General features: G+C 42.9%; 1 protein-coding gene across 1 annotated transcript; it reads right to left on the bottom strand.

Moving 5' to 3' along the window:
- Positions 1-2,353: 2,353 nt before the first annotated feature.
- LOC114116187 (calcium homeostasis modulator protein 6-like) lies at positions 2,354-4,862 on the bottom strand. The gene is made up of 2 exons (XM_027972704.3): positions 4,249-4,862; positions 2,354-2,917 (listed from the first exon to the last, which is right to left on the bottom strand). Exons 1-2 carry the CDS (start codon positions 4,774-4,776, stop codon positions 2,501-2,503), a joined length of 945 nt encoding a protein of 314 aa, XP_027828505.2. The 5' UTR covers positions 4,777-4,862; the 3' UTR covers positions 2,354-2,500.
- Positions 4,863-17,304: the final 12,442 nt, after the last annotated feature.

The raw sequence follows: 17,304 nt of genomic DNA on the forward strand, positions 1-17,304 counted from the left end.
TGGGCTATGGTCCATGGGGTCACAAAAGATTCAGGCACAACCTAGCGACTGAACAGCCAAGCGTGAGTGATGTGTTTCATGGGTATTCCACAAACTCTTGAAAATCAAATGAAGTGAAAGATGCAAAACTTCTTTATTGACTATAAAGCCCTGCACCAGTAATAAGGGTTCTTTTTAATCTTTCCTAATCATACTATTAATATTTAGTAATTAGAAATCCAAATATCAAAAGTGCATGAGGTTTAAAAGAATCCCCTGACCCATTATTAGTCCTCAGAATTGACTAATTTTGACAATTTGGTGCTTCTCTTTAAGTATATACATAGGTATTTATTTTGGCTGTGCTGGGTCTTTGCCGCTGCCCTGACGTTTCTCTCGTTGCAGTGAGCGGGGACTGTTGTCTAATTGTGGTGTGTGGGCTTCTCGTTGTGGTGGCTTTTCCTGTCGTGGAGCTTGGGCTTCAGGGTGCGCGGGCTTCAGGGGTTACGGCTCCCAGGCTCTAGAGCACAGGCTTGGTAGTTGTAGTGCACAAGATTAGTTGCTCTGCAGCACACGGAACCTTCTTGGATCAGGGATCAAACCCGTGTCTCCTGCATTGGCAGTCAGAGTCTCTACCACCCAGCCACCAAGGAAGCCCTGTGCTCAGCTCTGTGTACTGTGTGAACGTGTGCATGAGCGTGCACATTCTTTTTTAACAAAAAAGAAATCATTTCCTACTACTCAGTAGAATGCTACGCAGTAATTTTTCAGGAGGTAAATTGCTATGTATATATACACATGGAACAATGATATTTTATGTGAAAAAGCTGCAGAATCACATTTATAGCAAGAGATAATGCTCATGTACACACAAAATGCACAGCTTTTTCTGGGAAGAACATATGACAGAGGAATGAGGTAATGTCACTTTTTCTTTCACACAGTTCTCTATTATTATCAATTTTATCTTAAGCATATATACTTTCTCAGTAATATTAAAGACCATGCAAGAGAACGTGGAGCATAAGTCAATAAAATGGAAATCATATGATACAACTGAATATAGTATTATACATGTGTATAAATGATAGGCCAGAGAAAAAATATTGAAGAGAAGAATATGCTAAAGAAATTTTTAAATGAGGCAGAAATGAAAGTAGACATATGATTTTCAAAATTATTCAGTAGGGAATAGAAAAAAAATGGATCGTGCAGTTTCTGCTTCGAACTTTCTTGCAATATGTAACTCGCAACAACAGAATATCCCGTTATGCTGACCAGTACTAAATAATGGCCTCTATGCTACAAGAGGCAAATAGAAGCCAAAGCAAGGCTCTGCCAAAAGAGGAAGAAGGGCTAAATATGAGCCATGCTCAATTACTTTTGCTTTTTAAATGCCAGTATTTTAAAGACCCAAACAATGTGTTGTCTGCACGAAAGTGAACTTGAAATTAACATCAGATACCTTAAAGAAAGGTATGATGTTCAATTGTTACTTTGCTGTTTTTGCTACTAAATTGTTTTATTTGAAAGCAGCATTATAGCATATGGGCTAGCGATATAAATATTCTGATTTAGTTCCAGGGTCTCTTGATGAAAGTAAAAGAGGAGAGTGAAAAAGTTGGCTTAAAGCTCAACATTCAGAAAACGAAGATCATGGCCTCCAGTCCCATCACTTCATGGCAAATAGATGGGGAAACAGTGGAAACAGTGGCTGACTTTATTTTTGGGGCTTCCAAAATCACTGCAGATGGTGATTGCAGCCATGAAATTAAAAGACGCTTACTCTTTGGAAGGAAGGTTATGACCAACCTAGACAGCATATTCAAAAGCAGAGACACACTTTGCCAACAAAGGTCCATCTAGTCAAGGCTATGGTTTTTCCAGTGGTCATATATGGATGTGAGCTGGACTATAAAGAAAGCTGAGCACCAAAGAATTGATGCTTTTGAACTGTGGTGTTGGAGAAGACTCTTGAGAGTTCCTTGGACAATAAGGAGATCCAAACTGTCCATCCTAAAGGAGATCAGTCCTGGGTGTTCATTGGAAGGACTGATGTTGAAGCTGAACCTCCAATACTTTGGCCAGCTGATGCAAAGAGCTGACTCATTTGAAAAGACCCTGATGCTGGGAAAGACTGAGGGCAAGAGGAGAAGGGGACGACAGAGGATGAGATGGTTGGATGGCATCACCAACTCAATGGACATGAGTTTGGGTAAACTCCGGGAGTTGGTGATGGACAGGGAGGCCTGGTGTGCTGTGGTTCATGGGGTCACAAAGAGTCAGACACAACTGAGAGACTGATCTGAACTGAACTGTCACACTAAGTGAACCATTTAACCTTGCTTACTTTTTAAATAAAATAATAAAAAGATAAAGTTCTAAATTTCTATTTTATTTAATATTCTATGTTTCCATAACTTGGAAGACCAAACAGAGGAGTCATAAACAATACCCACATTTATTTTTTTAAAGGCATCAATAATTCAGAAGAGCTTTCTTTTCCCATTCATTAACAAGGTCATAAGTCTGTAGTGCTGTTCATATCAGATGAATCTGCAAAGCCAGGACCAGGAACCATTGCATATTCTTGAGATGTGCTACTTTGATTCTTCTGTTTTTGTTCACGTATTTGTGCATTACTGTAGTACTGCTCCTTTGGAATGAAAGTATATAGTGATGAAATCTTCTGCCAGTCTTCAATACTTGGAGTTTTGCATTCCTGTGGATGTGAGCACTCAAAGAAACATTTGACATTTTCCTTTGCCAGTTGCGTTGCATGTTCTGTGGCTTGACTTTTAAAAATCTGCTGCTCCTGTTGCAAATAGATTTCCCAAAATTTCAGCTGCATGTAACTAATTGGAGAGCAGTGTCGATTGATTGATATAAAAAACAGGAGGACGATGATAACAATTGCTATCAGGCTCCAGCCTAATATCTTAGGTAAACACAAAAAAACAGTGTTTTAGTCACTTAAAAAAAAGTTAAAAGCTAAAACCTGTTAAATCAACAGGTAAAATTTGGGCTACTCAGAGTTAAGATGATGAACAAGCAACAGTTAGGTCTTATTCACTTAAGAGAAAGAAGCGGCAGTAACCCCTCTCCCCACCCCTCAGTAGAACTGCTTGCTTGACAAGACATTTTCCAAGTCATGTCAAGGATCCACGGAGGAGCTTATATGTGGAATCCCTGGAACTCAAAATGTGGAATTTCAGAAAATCCACTGAAACAGGTATTCATTTCCAAGAACTTCTGAGCTTTACAAGCCCAGAAGCAGTGTGGGGTGATGGCTTTAAAGTCAGCCAGACCTGGACTCAGTGTACCCACTGTTAAGACAAAAGAGAATAACAATAGAGATAAAGGACCCAGCAAGGTGTCCGGTGTGGGGCACAGAGCAGATGCCTGACACAACAGAGTGCCCCAGTGCCTTCCTCCTTTCATTAGTTATACTCAGTTTTTTTATAAAAACCTATAATGGGCTTCCCAGGGGTCTCAGATGGTAAAGTGTCTGCCCACAATGCAGGAGACACGGGTTCAACCCCTGGGTTGGGAAGATTTTCCTTGGAGAAGGAAATGGCTACCCACTCCAGTACCCTTGCCTGGAAAATTCCATGGACAGAGGAGCCTGGTAGGCTACAGTCCATTAGGTCCCTAAGAGTCGGACACGACTGAGCTACTTCACTTCCACTTTCATAAGGGAAGAGACTCTGAACACACACACATAGGTAAGACTGAAACTAATACAATATTGTAAGTCAACTATACTCCAATTAAGGGGAAAAAAAAGAGAAATAGCACCGAGACGAAAGAAACAGAGGGGAAGACAGGGAAGGAAGGAGGGAAGGGGTAGGGAGAGAGAGAGATAGGAAAAAAAAAAAAAAAGAAAGAAAGAAAGATGACGTGCTCTGGTCAGTCATTTCAGTCGTGTCTGACTCTTTGCCCCCTATGGACTGTAACCCGCCAGGTTCCTCTGTCCATGGGACACTCAAGGTAGGAAGACGAGAGAGGGTTGCCATTTCCTTCTCCAGGAATGGAACCCTCATCTCTTGGGTCTCCTGCATGGGCACTTTACCACCAGCGCCACCTGGGAAGCCCTGGGAAGATAGATGATAGATAGGTTTGCCTGTCGGCTCATTTGAAGCCAACAGCCATTCTAGTTAGCTTGCCTTCGGTGTCAGGAGCAAGGGCACGCGTTTCTACCTCCCCGTCCGCCCCGCAGAAGCCAGTCCCTCTCCGACCCCCAGACCGCATCCTGCGCGGGCGCCCGACCTGCGACTGTGCCGTGAGCTCCCTCTGCAGCTCCTTCTGCAGCTGCTTCATGTCGGGCTCCTGGGCCTGCTGGCAGGGCACCAGCGGCAGCTGGGCGACGCAGCGCGGGTCGCGGCCCACGCACAGGTACCGCGCCAGGACCTCGCTCCCGCTGGCAAGGCACTCGTAGAAGGTGCCCCCGAGCAGCGCCATGGACACCCAGATGAGCGGCGCCACCAAGGCGGAGACGCTGATGTTCAAGCACACCCAGGCCTTGCGCAGCCCCGCGCAGCAGCCCCGAGAGCAGCAGCCGGTCAGCACGCGCCAGGTGCTCCCGTTCAGCATGCAGCCCAGAAGGAAGAGCGCCAGCGCCGGCACCAGCAGGAAGACCAGGCCGTAGGGCAGGTTCCAGGCGGCGCTGCACGGGCACTGGAAGACCGCGCTGGAGAAGATGCGCTCCCCGCCCACCGTCAGCAGGCTCACCAGGCAGTAGCCCAGAGCGTTGCGGTGTTTGAGTTGCAAGGTCAACACCTCCCGAAACTTCTCCATGGGTCTCCTACCCCAGGGCGCCGTGGACAAGGCTCGGCTGCTTCTGCCTCTTCGCCTCCCAGCTCCTCAAATGATTTGGGGCATCTGGGGTTTTCCCTACCTCGCTAAGTAGCACCTTCCAAAAAAGGCAAGAGGGTTTCTCAGGGTGTCCTGAGCTTTCACTTTCTTATTTCAACCCGACTAATTTTGGCAGATCAAAGCACACAGCCGCCGACTTCCCCAGTGCCCACCCCTTTCCAGAAGCAGGCACATTGGTGACCTTTATCCCTCAATTGAGGAACTCTGACTGAGGGAAGATAGGGCCTGTTCCAGTGTAACTTTAGTTTCCTCCAAACTGACAAGGAACCAGGGACTTTCCTTTCCCTTAATGATCCCTTAATGATCGGGATCCCCCGATGGAAAGAATACATTTTACTTGAGTAAACTGGGGAAAACACCAGCTTTTCCTCTACTGCAGCCACCCTGGCTTCTAAACCAACTCCCAATAAGATGCAGCAATTACCAGCAACAACAAGACATCCCCACAAACCTCCATGATTTACAGGAAACATTATTCAAGGGTAAATGTCCAGTGTCTTTTACATAAACTGAATTGCAACAAAGCCTCGCTCAGATTCCAGTATATCCATGATTCTCTGCCTCCTTCTTGTCCCCCTTCTGAACAAAACTGCCACTTTTCTCTCCTCCCCCTGATCTCCTACAGGACATTACCCTGAATATACTGTATTGACTTCTGCCTCTTTTTCTCCCCACTCAGGTACGTCCTCACACTGGCAGTACATAGAAGTGTATCAAATCCTTACCCAGGGGCCACCAAATTGATCAGTGGAGGAGCGGGGTACTGGCTGTTCAGAAAACACTAGCTGAACCAAAAACACTTCAAACGGCAACTACCTCTATCTAACGTGTTGTTTCCTCCACTTGCAGTTTGCTCAGAGCAGCATTCCTCTAACAAGCTAAAACCACTTCCGTGAAACTGAGCCTTACTCTGCGTGGCTCTAGAGTGACGTGAGGTGTACTTGAAAGAACATGGGTTTTGAAGTCAGGTGCACTTTGTGTGTGTGCGTGGTATTTAATACGTTATCTTCTCTAAGATTCACCATGCTCATTTGTAAAAACAGAATATAGTGCTGACAGTGTGAGATTGTTGAGACAAGTGAGTAGCATCCATAAAGTGCTTTCATACGCAGGGTGTGCCTATTAATGGATGTCCAGTGTGAGAGATTACCTTTCTCATTGCAACTTAAGGAAGAGACGACAAATAGCTGTGTAGTATTTAAGAATCCAAATGAATGCTCCATTTTAGACCAAGGATTGTATTCAGTGACTACCTTCAGAAAATCGCTGTGCCCTCAGTTGTCCATTTCACCTCAAGGAGGGTGCATGGATATAGAGTCTGGGTGGGCAGGTCAGAGTGAACCTGTTGCTGCTCAAGCCCATCCACTAGGCTTGCCTTATTTTTTCCGGGAAGAATAAGTAGCCTAGAGAGCCGAGTGAATTGTTGCAGAGAAGGCAGGAAACACCCTATTCTTAGTCCTACTTGCCTTTTTAGCTATCTCCCACCACCAGTGCCTGGCACAAAACCACCATTCCCCAGCATTGTGATGAAAAACTATTCTCTCTGTGTGAGTGTTAAGAAGCTGTCCCCAGATCAAGGTCCTTTGTGTGATGCTGGGCAGATGGGGCCTCTTCTCTGAGGTTTGACCAGGTGCTGCCAGGTTCCGTATAAACTCGCATCTAAGTTGCGTGTTTGCAGCAAATCACTTCTGCTCTGACAGTCATCTCTGTAATCCCGCATCTGCAGAAAAGCTTCCTTCCCTTATCCTTTGGGTTACTGAACACTCCTCTTACTGGTGGTGCCTTCACCGCTAGCACACTCCTCTGAGATGTTGTCTCCCCTTCCTCGATTTTCACATACCGTCATGAAGAAATGCCACTCTGTCAACACTTTTGTGTAGATGGCTTTATCCATATCCCTCTTAATAGTAACCAAACTAAAACATACCCTCCCATTCTCTTGAATGAGATGTATTTATTCCCCCACATTTATCAAAATAAGAGGGAGGGCTGGCATTCTCCCATTACTGCATCGAAACCTGGGTTTTTCCACCATGTCTAATATTCTTATTAGAAGTCTTATTCTCCATCAAGACTCAAGCTATTTAGCATGACCTCTTCCATCACCTCAGTCCTGCTGTCTGTTTTCATTCCCTTCATTTACTAAGACTTCTGCATCTGGAGACAGTTTTCCTCTTCTTACCTTTCCTGTCAAGGATTTGGTTTCAAATATTTTTGGTTACAGAAACTTTTGTCTTGGCAGTCCCCTATTTCAAGTTGAGTAATTCGTTAACCAATGTATTAATTAGTTCATTTGCTGATGCAATCACTCATTTAAATATTTAATAAGCATCCAGTATATGCTAGTACCTGTAAAAGTAGCGGGTATTATTGTTCACAACAAGGAACAAGATGAACACATACCCTGCTTTCGCTGAGCTTGTGTTCTAGTGGAGAGGATATAGATAATTAGGGGGAAAGTCCTCAAGTGATGCAGGTAGTTAAAATGGAATCATGTGCTGCAGAGTGTGCTAAGAAAGCCTCTATGTGGGGAGGACATTTAAGCAGAAATGGGAATGCCAAAGGCTCTGTGTGTAGAGGAGCTTAGTATTCTGTGGTTAGAAAGACAGTCAGAGTGATGAGGGCACAGAGGGTGAGAAGGAAGGCAGAGCTTCAGGTGGAAGGCCATTTAGGGGCTTTGTAGACCAGAGTATGCAGTTTACAATCCCGCCCTGAAACGTACAGACTGACCTGCATCCTCACCTGTTATCCTGTCATCTTGTATCTCCAGACACCACCTCCTGGGGTTGCCACCACTGCGCGCCCTCAATCACAGATCTCCCAGGTAAGATGATCATTCTGTACTTATTACAAGTTTCCATAACTATTAGCTTAGTTGGTAAAGAATCGGCCTGCCATGTAAGAGACCTGGGTTCGATTCCCAGGGCGGGAAGATCTGCTGGAGAAAGGATAGGCTACCCACTCCAGTATTCTTGGGCTTCCCTTATGGCTCAGCTGGTAAAGAATCTGCCTACAATGTGGGAGACCTGGGTTTGATCCCTGGGTTGGGAAGATCCCCTGGAGAGGGGAAAGGCTACCCACCCCAGTATTCTGGCCTAGAGAATTCCATTGACTGTACAGTCCATGGGGTTGCAAACAGTCAGACACGACTGAGCAACTTGCACTTCCATAACTATGAGTCCAGCTACTGCCTGCCAGCCTGACTTTCCTCCCAGCCCCTGCATTTGAGTCTAGTACCCAGACATGCACCCCACCACCCCTGCAACAGTGGGCAGTTCTAGTTCTGGGTCTATTGAAGATTGTCCAGCCCTTCATACCCAGCTCTATTCTGAGAGGACATTGCTTAGTTCAGCCCTTAGAGCACGTAGAGTAAATAGTAATTCAAGAAGATGCAAGAATTTTCTCTAAGACTACCCTGAATAATATCTGAAAGACCTTTGTTGTGGTGGTGTGTGCTCAGTTGTGTCCGACTCTTTGTGACCCTGTAGACTGTAGCCTGACAGGCTCCTCTGTCCATGGGATTTCCCAGGCAAGAATATTGGAGTGGGTTGCCATTTCCTCCTCCAGGGGATCTTCCCAATCCAGGGATCAAACCCACATCTCCTGAGTCTCCTTCATTGGCATGTGGCTTCTTTACCACTGAGCCACTTGGGAAGCCATGAAAGACCTTTATAATTTTGAAAATCTATAATTTAGCACCAATTTATTTAACTTTTAAGAATGTGAGTGAGAGATTCTCATGTTAAACACAGTGAAAAGCCAGTGGCTATGAGTTTTGTTCTGTTTTGTTAACTGTAGTACTTTGTTTCTCAGCACTGTCATTACCAGTGTCAGACATGGGTTTCAGAGACCACAAAACATTTCTCAGTTTCAGAGACCATAAAACATTTCTCAGAAAAGAAAGCAAGAGAAACTCTTGAAAGAAAAGGCACATTCACACTGTGCATCTGAGAGTTCTTTACAGTCATCCTTAAGTGAGCTGGATCTCAAACATTATTCTCTGTAGCACTCATGAGAACTTAAGCTAATTGTATGGTCCTGCTTGGAATACAACTGCTAGATTCTATCAAAGTGTCAGTCCTGGCCACAAGACCCACAAGAGTAAGATCAAATTAAGGTCTGCAATGTGCAAGATACAACTTTAGATGCCAAAATGACACGTCGGGGCTTCCCTTGTGGCTCAGTGGTAAAGAATCCTCCTGCCAATGCAGGAGACATGGGTTTGATCCCTGTTCCAGGAAGATCCCACTTGCCAGGGAGCAACTAAGCCCGTGCACCACAACTGTTGAGCCTGCACCCTAGAGCCTGGGAACCACAGCTACTGCAGCCCGCACACCCTAGAGCCTGTGCTCAGCAACAAGAGAAGCCACTGAGGTGAGAACCGCAGCTAGAGAAAAACCGGCCCAATCGGCAAAAAAGACCCAACACAGCTGAAAATACACACATAAATGAGATTACTTTTACAAACCAAAACAACAAGTAAATGCAGAAAGTCTGACATTCTTAGCCTATACATTTCTGCATGTGGAATATATTTTTTATGTTAAGAAATGTATTTGAAAATTTGGGATGTGTTATTATAAGATTTTTGAGTGTCTATTAAAGTTCTTCCTCTGGAAGTTATGAAGCAGAAAGAAGGAAAGACCAGACCTCCTCCTTAGTACAGGACTGTCATTTGTTAAGTAGCAATCCCATGACATTTCAAATACCTTTTAATGGATAGTTTCCCCTTTTTTTAACATGAATTTCCTAAACCCATCACAAAAGTTTAAGTATTCTGTGATCCCTCCAATTTTTTTTCTTATGGTAGCTGATTATGTTAATTCTGAGGACCTAGGTGTAGCCAGTCTTTGTTGTCACCATCATCACCATCATCTGATACCATAAAAAGCTATTAAAGTCCTGGTTTTCCTTCCAAGGTTCTTAAGACCTTCAACTATTAGGAATCCTGGTAAACATACATTCAACTGTGTTTCCTCATAGACTCAGATAGCTATTTTAGAGGTGATTTTAACCTGGGATAAAGTTCACTGGCAATGATCATTGATACTTTGCTTTACCACAAGCTCAGTTCCCCTAACTCAAATTTGGCTTGCTAGTTTATGAAATATGACCAAAGATTTGGATTTTCAAAGATAATAATAATAATGAGTAACAAGATTAAAGGATTAGGATAAAGAAAATGAAAGTAACTTAATAGGGGGAAATTTGTGCTTCTTCAAAGTAGAAATGTCATATTGCAAAATCTCAAAAATCTCAAAAAATTATTTAACAACTCATTGGAGAACTTAAACTGTTGTGAAAGATCTTCCCTAAAAGGATAAACCATGTGAAATACGCTGCATATTTAAAACATTCACAGTCAAGGTGAGCTTCAGTTGTAGACTATTTATGTAAATTACGGGCATCTATATAATAGAATACGGAGAAGATTCATATGCTTGAGACGGATCTGTATGTGCTGATATGGTTGAAAAGACAGAGTAGGCATGGTAATTGAAAAAGGCAAGCAAAAACACTGCTTGTCATACAATCAATCCATTTGTGTAAAAATACAGAAAAAAGTGAAAGATATATATAGTATCGCATTTCTTAACATGCATATGTTATTTCAACAATTAAAAAATACTAATATAAAATGTCTTAATGAAATGAGAAGGTCTAAGGAACAAGTCTGGGAAGAGGCTTTTTCACTCTTTCTCTCTTTGCACACAAGGCTCATATTAAGGGCTGATCCCTGAACCTGGAATCCTAATAACTCACCTCTTATTGCCCAAAGTAATAAATCCTAGTGAGAAACTGACTGTGATGCAAGAATATGGAAGATGAAGAACTGAGTATTTGAGAATTGAAAAATGTCAGAAATCAGTAGGAGGATAAAAGGAAAAGACCTGGTGAAGACGGGATTGGGTGGCGTCTGTCCCGCCCTGGGGGATACAGAAGGGAAAGAGCCATCTGCCTCATTCAGACAAGGCTCCAACTGTGCTCTGTAGAGTATTCTTCCCACTGTTGGGACAGAGACAAGGCAGGCGGGAAAGGTGGGTGGAGAGGAAAGGAGGTGGGTGGGTGGCTGAAACTCACTAACCTTCTTCCCCATCCCCACCCCCAAAAATCTGAAAGTCCAAACCAGTCATGACATGGAGCTCACAATCCAGAATCTCTGGGTAGTGTGTGACAATCTCTACATCAGGTCTTCATGTGACCCCTTTGGTCCTCAGACTGTGAACTAAATAGATTAACCTGTTTCCCATAGTCAATGCCTAGTGAAGGAACAAGATCAGGACAACAGCAGGAAACGCGCCATTCTGAAAGGGCAAAATGGAAGTGAGCAGCAGCCACCAACTTACCTATTTTTTTAATTCTTAATTACCTCTGGGCAAAAACTAGGGCTTCCCGGGTAGCCCAGTCGGTGAAGAATCCACCTGGAATGCAGGAGACTCGGCTTCGATCCCTGGGTCAGGAAGATCCCCTGGAGAAGGAAATGGCAACCCACCCCAGTGTTCTTGCCTGGAGAATCCCATAGACAAAGGAGCCTGGCAGGCTACAGTCCATGAGGAAGCGAGAGTCGGACACCATCTGGAGACTTGATGACTAAACCATCACCGAACCCCATAAAGGTCCCTACCCTGGGAACTGCAAAATGCTATTTCATTCTCAAGACTTGACTCTCTGAAAGGTGGTCTGTTACCGTCTTCAGCTAAATACTTAGTGGGCATTTGCCCATGATGGCTGAGAAGTTTTCTTAGTTCATGTGCTGCTTGTACAATGTTGGAAGACCACAGGTCCAGTTGGGATTGTGTTCCTCTGGCTCAAAGGTCTCTCAAATTTTCATAAGCTTCTTCTTTTTTTTTTTTTTAAATTCAGTAAACTATATTTGTCAATACCTATACTCATAGTTGTTTTCAAAACATGTTTTTCACATCTACTATAGTTTTTTGCTTTCTTGTTCCGTTCTCTCTCTAGATATAGACAAAGGTATAGACTATAGATATAGAGACAAGCTGTCTCTTTCTTGCCATTATAGGTACCCTGAATAAACATGGTTTTTAGAGAAAAATTGTACTTTGATGTTTGTCCCGGCTCTTTATCCTGTTGAATATCTTAGTTTTATCTTTGCCTTGGAGTTGCTTAATTTACTGAGAGGTGTTATCAATAGACGTGGAGACCATTCAGTTTGGCCTTTCCCCAGATCTATTTTAATGGACTTTGTCTTTTGAGGTTTCCTCATTTTTTCTCTTAGTACATGGAGACTGTTACCAATCAGGTTTTCCAATTTTTCAAAGTTCAATTTTGTGAAATATCTCTATTCCTATTAATTTCTGCTTACAAATCAGCCAGGTTCTTTTGTGAGGTTATAAAGCCTTGCCAAAACATATCCAGTAGCAACCAACACACCTGAAAGATTGTTTTCCAGTCTTTCCCCCCAGAGTCACATTTTATAAGCTACATAATCTTCTTTCCAAGTTAATACAGGAGTCAGTTTTATCAACAGCCGTATAAGACGCATCGCCATCTCTCGAGCCTTCATTATCAGTTTCCATTCTGTCTGTCCACTACTAGACTGCTGTTATTGCCACGTATTTTAGGAAAGGAACTGAAACTTCTTTCAGTTCAGTTCAGTCGCTTAGTCGTGTCCGACTCTTTGCGACGCCATGAACCACAGCACACCAGGCCTCCCTGTCCACCACCAACTCCCAGAGTTTATCCAGACTCATGTCCATTGAGTCAGTGATGCCATCCAACCATCTCATCCTGTCGTCCCCTTCTCCTCCTGCTCTCAATCTTTCCCAGCATCAGGGTCTTTTCAAATGAGTCAGCTCTTCGCATCAAGTGGCCAAAGTATTGGAGTTTCAGCTTCAACATCAGTCCTTCCAATGAACACCCAGGGCTGATCTCCTTTAGGATGGATCTCCTTGCAGTCCAAGGGACTCTCAAGAGTCTTCTCCAACACCACAGTGCAAAAGCAGCAATTCCTTGGCACTTGGCTTTCTTTATAGTCCAACTCTCGCATCCATACATGTCTACTGAAACTTCTTTAAAGAATCTAATTATAAAATAAAGAAAAATAGTTCTTTCCCTTTAGATGCTGCCCCCAGCTAAGCTACAAAGAGAATCCCTCCCTTAAGTAATTCACTTATGTGTGAATATGAGAGGAAGGTGGAGAAATGGGACAAATAGTGAGGATGAGAAAAGATGATTTTTATTATGGAAATGCCCTGTTCTGGTAGCAACATCTGATCAGAACCAGACACAAAGCTTTACCTAACTGCAAGGGAAAGAATATGTATCGTCTTCCCCCAGGCCTTAGAGGCAAAGAGAACTGAACATGGGACACGTCTACCAGATCTTCCATGACTAGACTCTCAGTTCCCTCACCCATCCCTTGACTATTTTTAGCCTCATATTCGTTTCCTTGTTACACATGACAGTTTTGTAACCTCCTATTTGTTATGTCTTTGGCTATGGACAGGGAGGCCTGGTGTGCTGCAATTCATGGGGTTGCAAAGAGTCAAACACGACTGAGCGACTGAACTGAACTGAACTGAACTGATGTCTTTCAAATCCCCCATTAGAGTATCCATTTCATGAGGGCAAGGACCATGCTTGATTTAATCCCTATCTGTTTACAAGGGTCTTAGCGTAGTACCCAGAACATTATCAGTGTTCACTAAATATTTGTGGTACTAATGGGTGAATCAGTGAGTGACTGAATGAGAAGCAGACTTTGATGTCTCTGCTCTCACTGCAAAGTCAGCACCATGCCTGCTTTATTCAGTTCAGAACTTGATTCCTTCTGTGCATGTCATTCAGCTCAGAATAACATAAAGATTCATGAATTGCCAACGTTCTGACAGACAGTACATAGTCTATGACACAGTAACAGGTTAACTATTAACTTGTAAGTGGGATAGAATCAAATCCCAGTCAAGACATCGGGACAATGACTGAAAAGAGAACCAGCTGAGTGAAGGGGAAAGGCTGAGTCTTTCACTTTCGCACTGTTTAATGTGTGTGGTACGATGTCAGAAGACTGATGAAATCTGAGACTATATATTGGAGAATATAGTAGCAGTAGGCAGGTGGGATGGAGTGGAGGGCAGGTAGATTTTAAATGCTTTGAATGATGATGCTACGGACTGCTATCTGCGACCCTTCAAAATTCAGGTGATAAATTGGTGTGTCTTGACCCACAATGAATGTCAAAATAAAACATTTGTGACACATCAGTAAAGAATCCACCTGCCAATGCAGGAGACACAAGAGACGCAGGTTTGATCCCTAGGTTGGGAAGATCCCCTAGAGAAGGAAATGGCAACCCACTCTAGTATTCTTGCCTAGACAATTCCATGGACAGAGGAGCCTGGTGGGTTATGTCCGTGGGGTCGCAGAGTCAGACACGACAGCATGCATGAGTATTGGGTTCTTTGTGACAGTCCTGTTTAATACATGAGAAAAGGTGACCGGACACTGTGAACATGCTGGGGAGAATTCTGAGCTAGTCTCCCTAACAGCATTGGTTTAAATTAGATAGATTCTTTTTTTTCTTTTTCAGGTTTAGTTTTTTATTTTTTAAATTTTAAAATCTTTAATTCTTACATGCATTCCCAAACATGAACCCCCTCCCACCTCCCTCCCACAACATCTCTCTGGGTCATCCCCATGCACCAGCCCCAAGCATGTTGCACCCTGCGTCAGACATGGACTGGCGATTCAATTCTTCCATGATAGTATACATGTTAGAATTCCCATTCTCCCAAATCATCCCACCCTCTCCCTCTCCCTCTGAGTCCAAAAAGTCCATTATACACATCTGTGTCTTTTTTCCTGTCTTGCATACAGGGTCGTCATTGCCATCTTCCTAAATTCCATATATATGTGTTAGTATACTGTATTGGTGTTTTTCTTTCTGGCTTACTTCACTCTGTATAATTGGCTCCAGTTTCATCCATCTCATCAGAACTGATTCAAATGAATTCTTTTTAAAGGCTGGGTAATACTCCATTGTGTATATGTACCACAGCTTTCTTATCCATTCATCTGCTGATGGACATCTGGGTTGTTTCCACGTCCTGGCTATTATAAACAGTGCTGCGATGAACATTGGGGTACATGTGTCTCTTTCAATTCTGGTTTCCTCGGTGTGTATGCCCAGCAGTGGGATTGCTGGTCATAAGGTAGTTCTATTTGCAATTTTTTAAGGAATCTCCACACTGTTCTCCATAGTGGCTGTACTAGTTTGCATTCCCACCAACAGTGTAGGAGGGTTCCCTTTTCTCCACACCCTCTCCAGCATTTATTGCTTGCAGATTTTTGGATCGCAGCCATTCTGACTGGTGTGAAGTGGTACCTCAGTGTGGTTTTGATTTGCATTTCTCTAATAATGAGTGATGTTGAGCATCTTTTCATGTGTTTGTTAGCCATCTGTATGTCTTCTTTGGAGAAATGTCTATTTAGTTCTTTGGCCCATTTTTTGATTGGGTCGTTTATTTTTCTGGAATTGAGCTGCATAAGTTGCTTATATATTTTTGAGATTAGTTGTTTGTCAGTTGCTTCATTTGCTATTATTTTCTCCCATTCAGAAGGCTGTCTTTTCACCTTGCTTTTATTTTCCTTTGTTGTGCAGAAGCTTTTAATTTTAATTAGATCCCATTTGTTTATTTTTGCTTTTATTTCCAGAATTCTGGGAGGTGGATCATAGAGGATCCTGCTGTGATTTATGTCTGAGAGTGTTTTGCCTATGTTCTCCTCTAGGAGTTTTATAGTTTCTGATCTTACATTTAGATCTTTAATCCATTTTGAGTTTATTTTTGTGTATGGTGTTAGAAAGTGATCTAGTTTCATTCTTTTACAAGTGGTTGACCAGTTTTCCCAGCACCACTTGTTAAAGAGATTGTCTTTACTCCATTGTATATTCTTGCCTTCTTTGTCAAAGATAAGGTGTCCATATGTGTGTGGATTTATCTCTGGGATTTCCATTTTGTTCCATTGATCTATATGTCTGTCTTTGTGCCAGTACCATACTGTCTTGATGACTGTGGCTTTGTAGTAGAGCCTGAAGTCAGGCAAGTTGATTCCTCCAGTTCCATTCTTCTTTCTCAAGATTGCTTTGGCTATTCGAGGTTTTTTGTATTTCCATACAAATCTTGAAATTATTTGTTCTAGTTCTGTGAAAAATGTGGCTGGTAGCTTGATAGGGATTGCATTGAATTTGTAAATTGCTTTGGGTAGTATACTCATTTTCACTATATTGATTCTTCCGATCCATGAACATGGCATATTTCTTAAGCGGCCACTGTTTAAAAAATAAATAAAATTCTACACACACAGAATGAAACATTACATTGAAAAACACAATCACCACCCCTCAAAAGAGGTTGAGTTCAAGAAAAGAATGCTGCAGACGAGCAAGCTGTGATGGAGAAACCGTGAACTATCACTTCGAGGGGTAGGGGTAGGGTAGGGTGAGAATGCCTTAGGACTCAATGCTGATTGCCATGTTCTTAAGCGGCACTCCTCAGTAGGAATGTAATGCACGGAAGCTTCACTGGGAGGCTCCGGGTGACCTGGGAGATTATTACACTTTTGGTAGGCTTGACTTTTCAGTCCCTTCCCGATGAATGGAATCCAACTCACTATGAAACCTTAAACTATCGTTTTTCACGACAATTTCTTTAAATATTTCTAGGCAGAATTCATTTTCTTTTTTCTCAAAACACTTTGCTTATGTTTCTATTATCATATATCTTATTCCTACTCCTGTTATGGGTAGGATGGAGGAGGATGTTAGTTGCTCAGTTGTCTCCAACTCTTTGCAAACCCATGAACTGTAACCCACCAGGCTGTTTTGTCCATGGGATTCTCCAGGCAAGAATGCTGGAGTGGGTTGCCATTTCCTTTTCCAGGGGATCATCCTCGTCCAGGGATCCAAACTGGGTCTCCTGCATTGCAGGCAGATTCTTTACTGTCTAAGCCACTAGGGAAGCTTATTATGGTTAACTGTTTACTTATTTGCTTACCAATTCCTTGAGACTAAATGTTGTCTTATTTCTCTCCTTTTCTCCAAGCCAGTTAGCCAATTGCCTTATAATAATAAAAATAAGTTATGTTTATCGAACATCGTCTAGGCATGATCTCAGTTAACCCTCACAAAAACCATTTAGGTAAATACTTATGATTATTCTGCATTTTTTAAAAATGCTGAAACTGAGATTTGGAGAGATGTTTAAGGTCATTTCCTTAGCGGAGGCTGAGCTAGAACATCAACACAGTATCATAGACTGAATGTTTGTGTCCCTCTAAAATTCATATGTTGAAACCTAACCCCCAATGTGATGGTGTTTGGAGGCTGAGGCTTTGGGAGGTGACAGCAGAGCCCTCGTGAATGGGATTAAGTGCCCTTATGAAAGAGACCCCAGCTCTCTTGCCTCTTCTACCGTGAAGGACACAGCA

Source organism: Ovis aries, chromosome 8, assembly GCF_016772045.2.
Source record: "Ovis aries strain OAR_USU_Benz2616 breed Rambouillet chromosome 8, ARS-UI_Ramb_v3.0, whole genome shotgun sequence".
Lineage (NCBI taxonomy): Eukaryota > Metazoa > Chordata > Mammalia > Artiodactyla > Bovidae > Ovis > Ovis aries.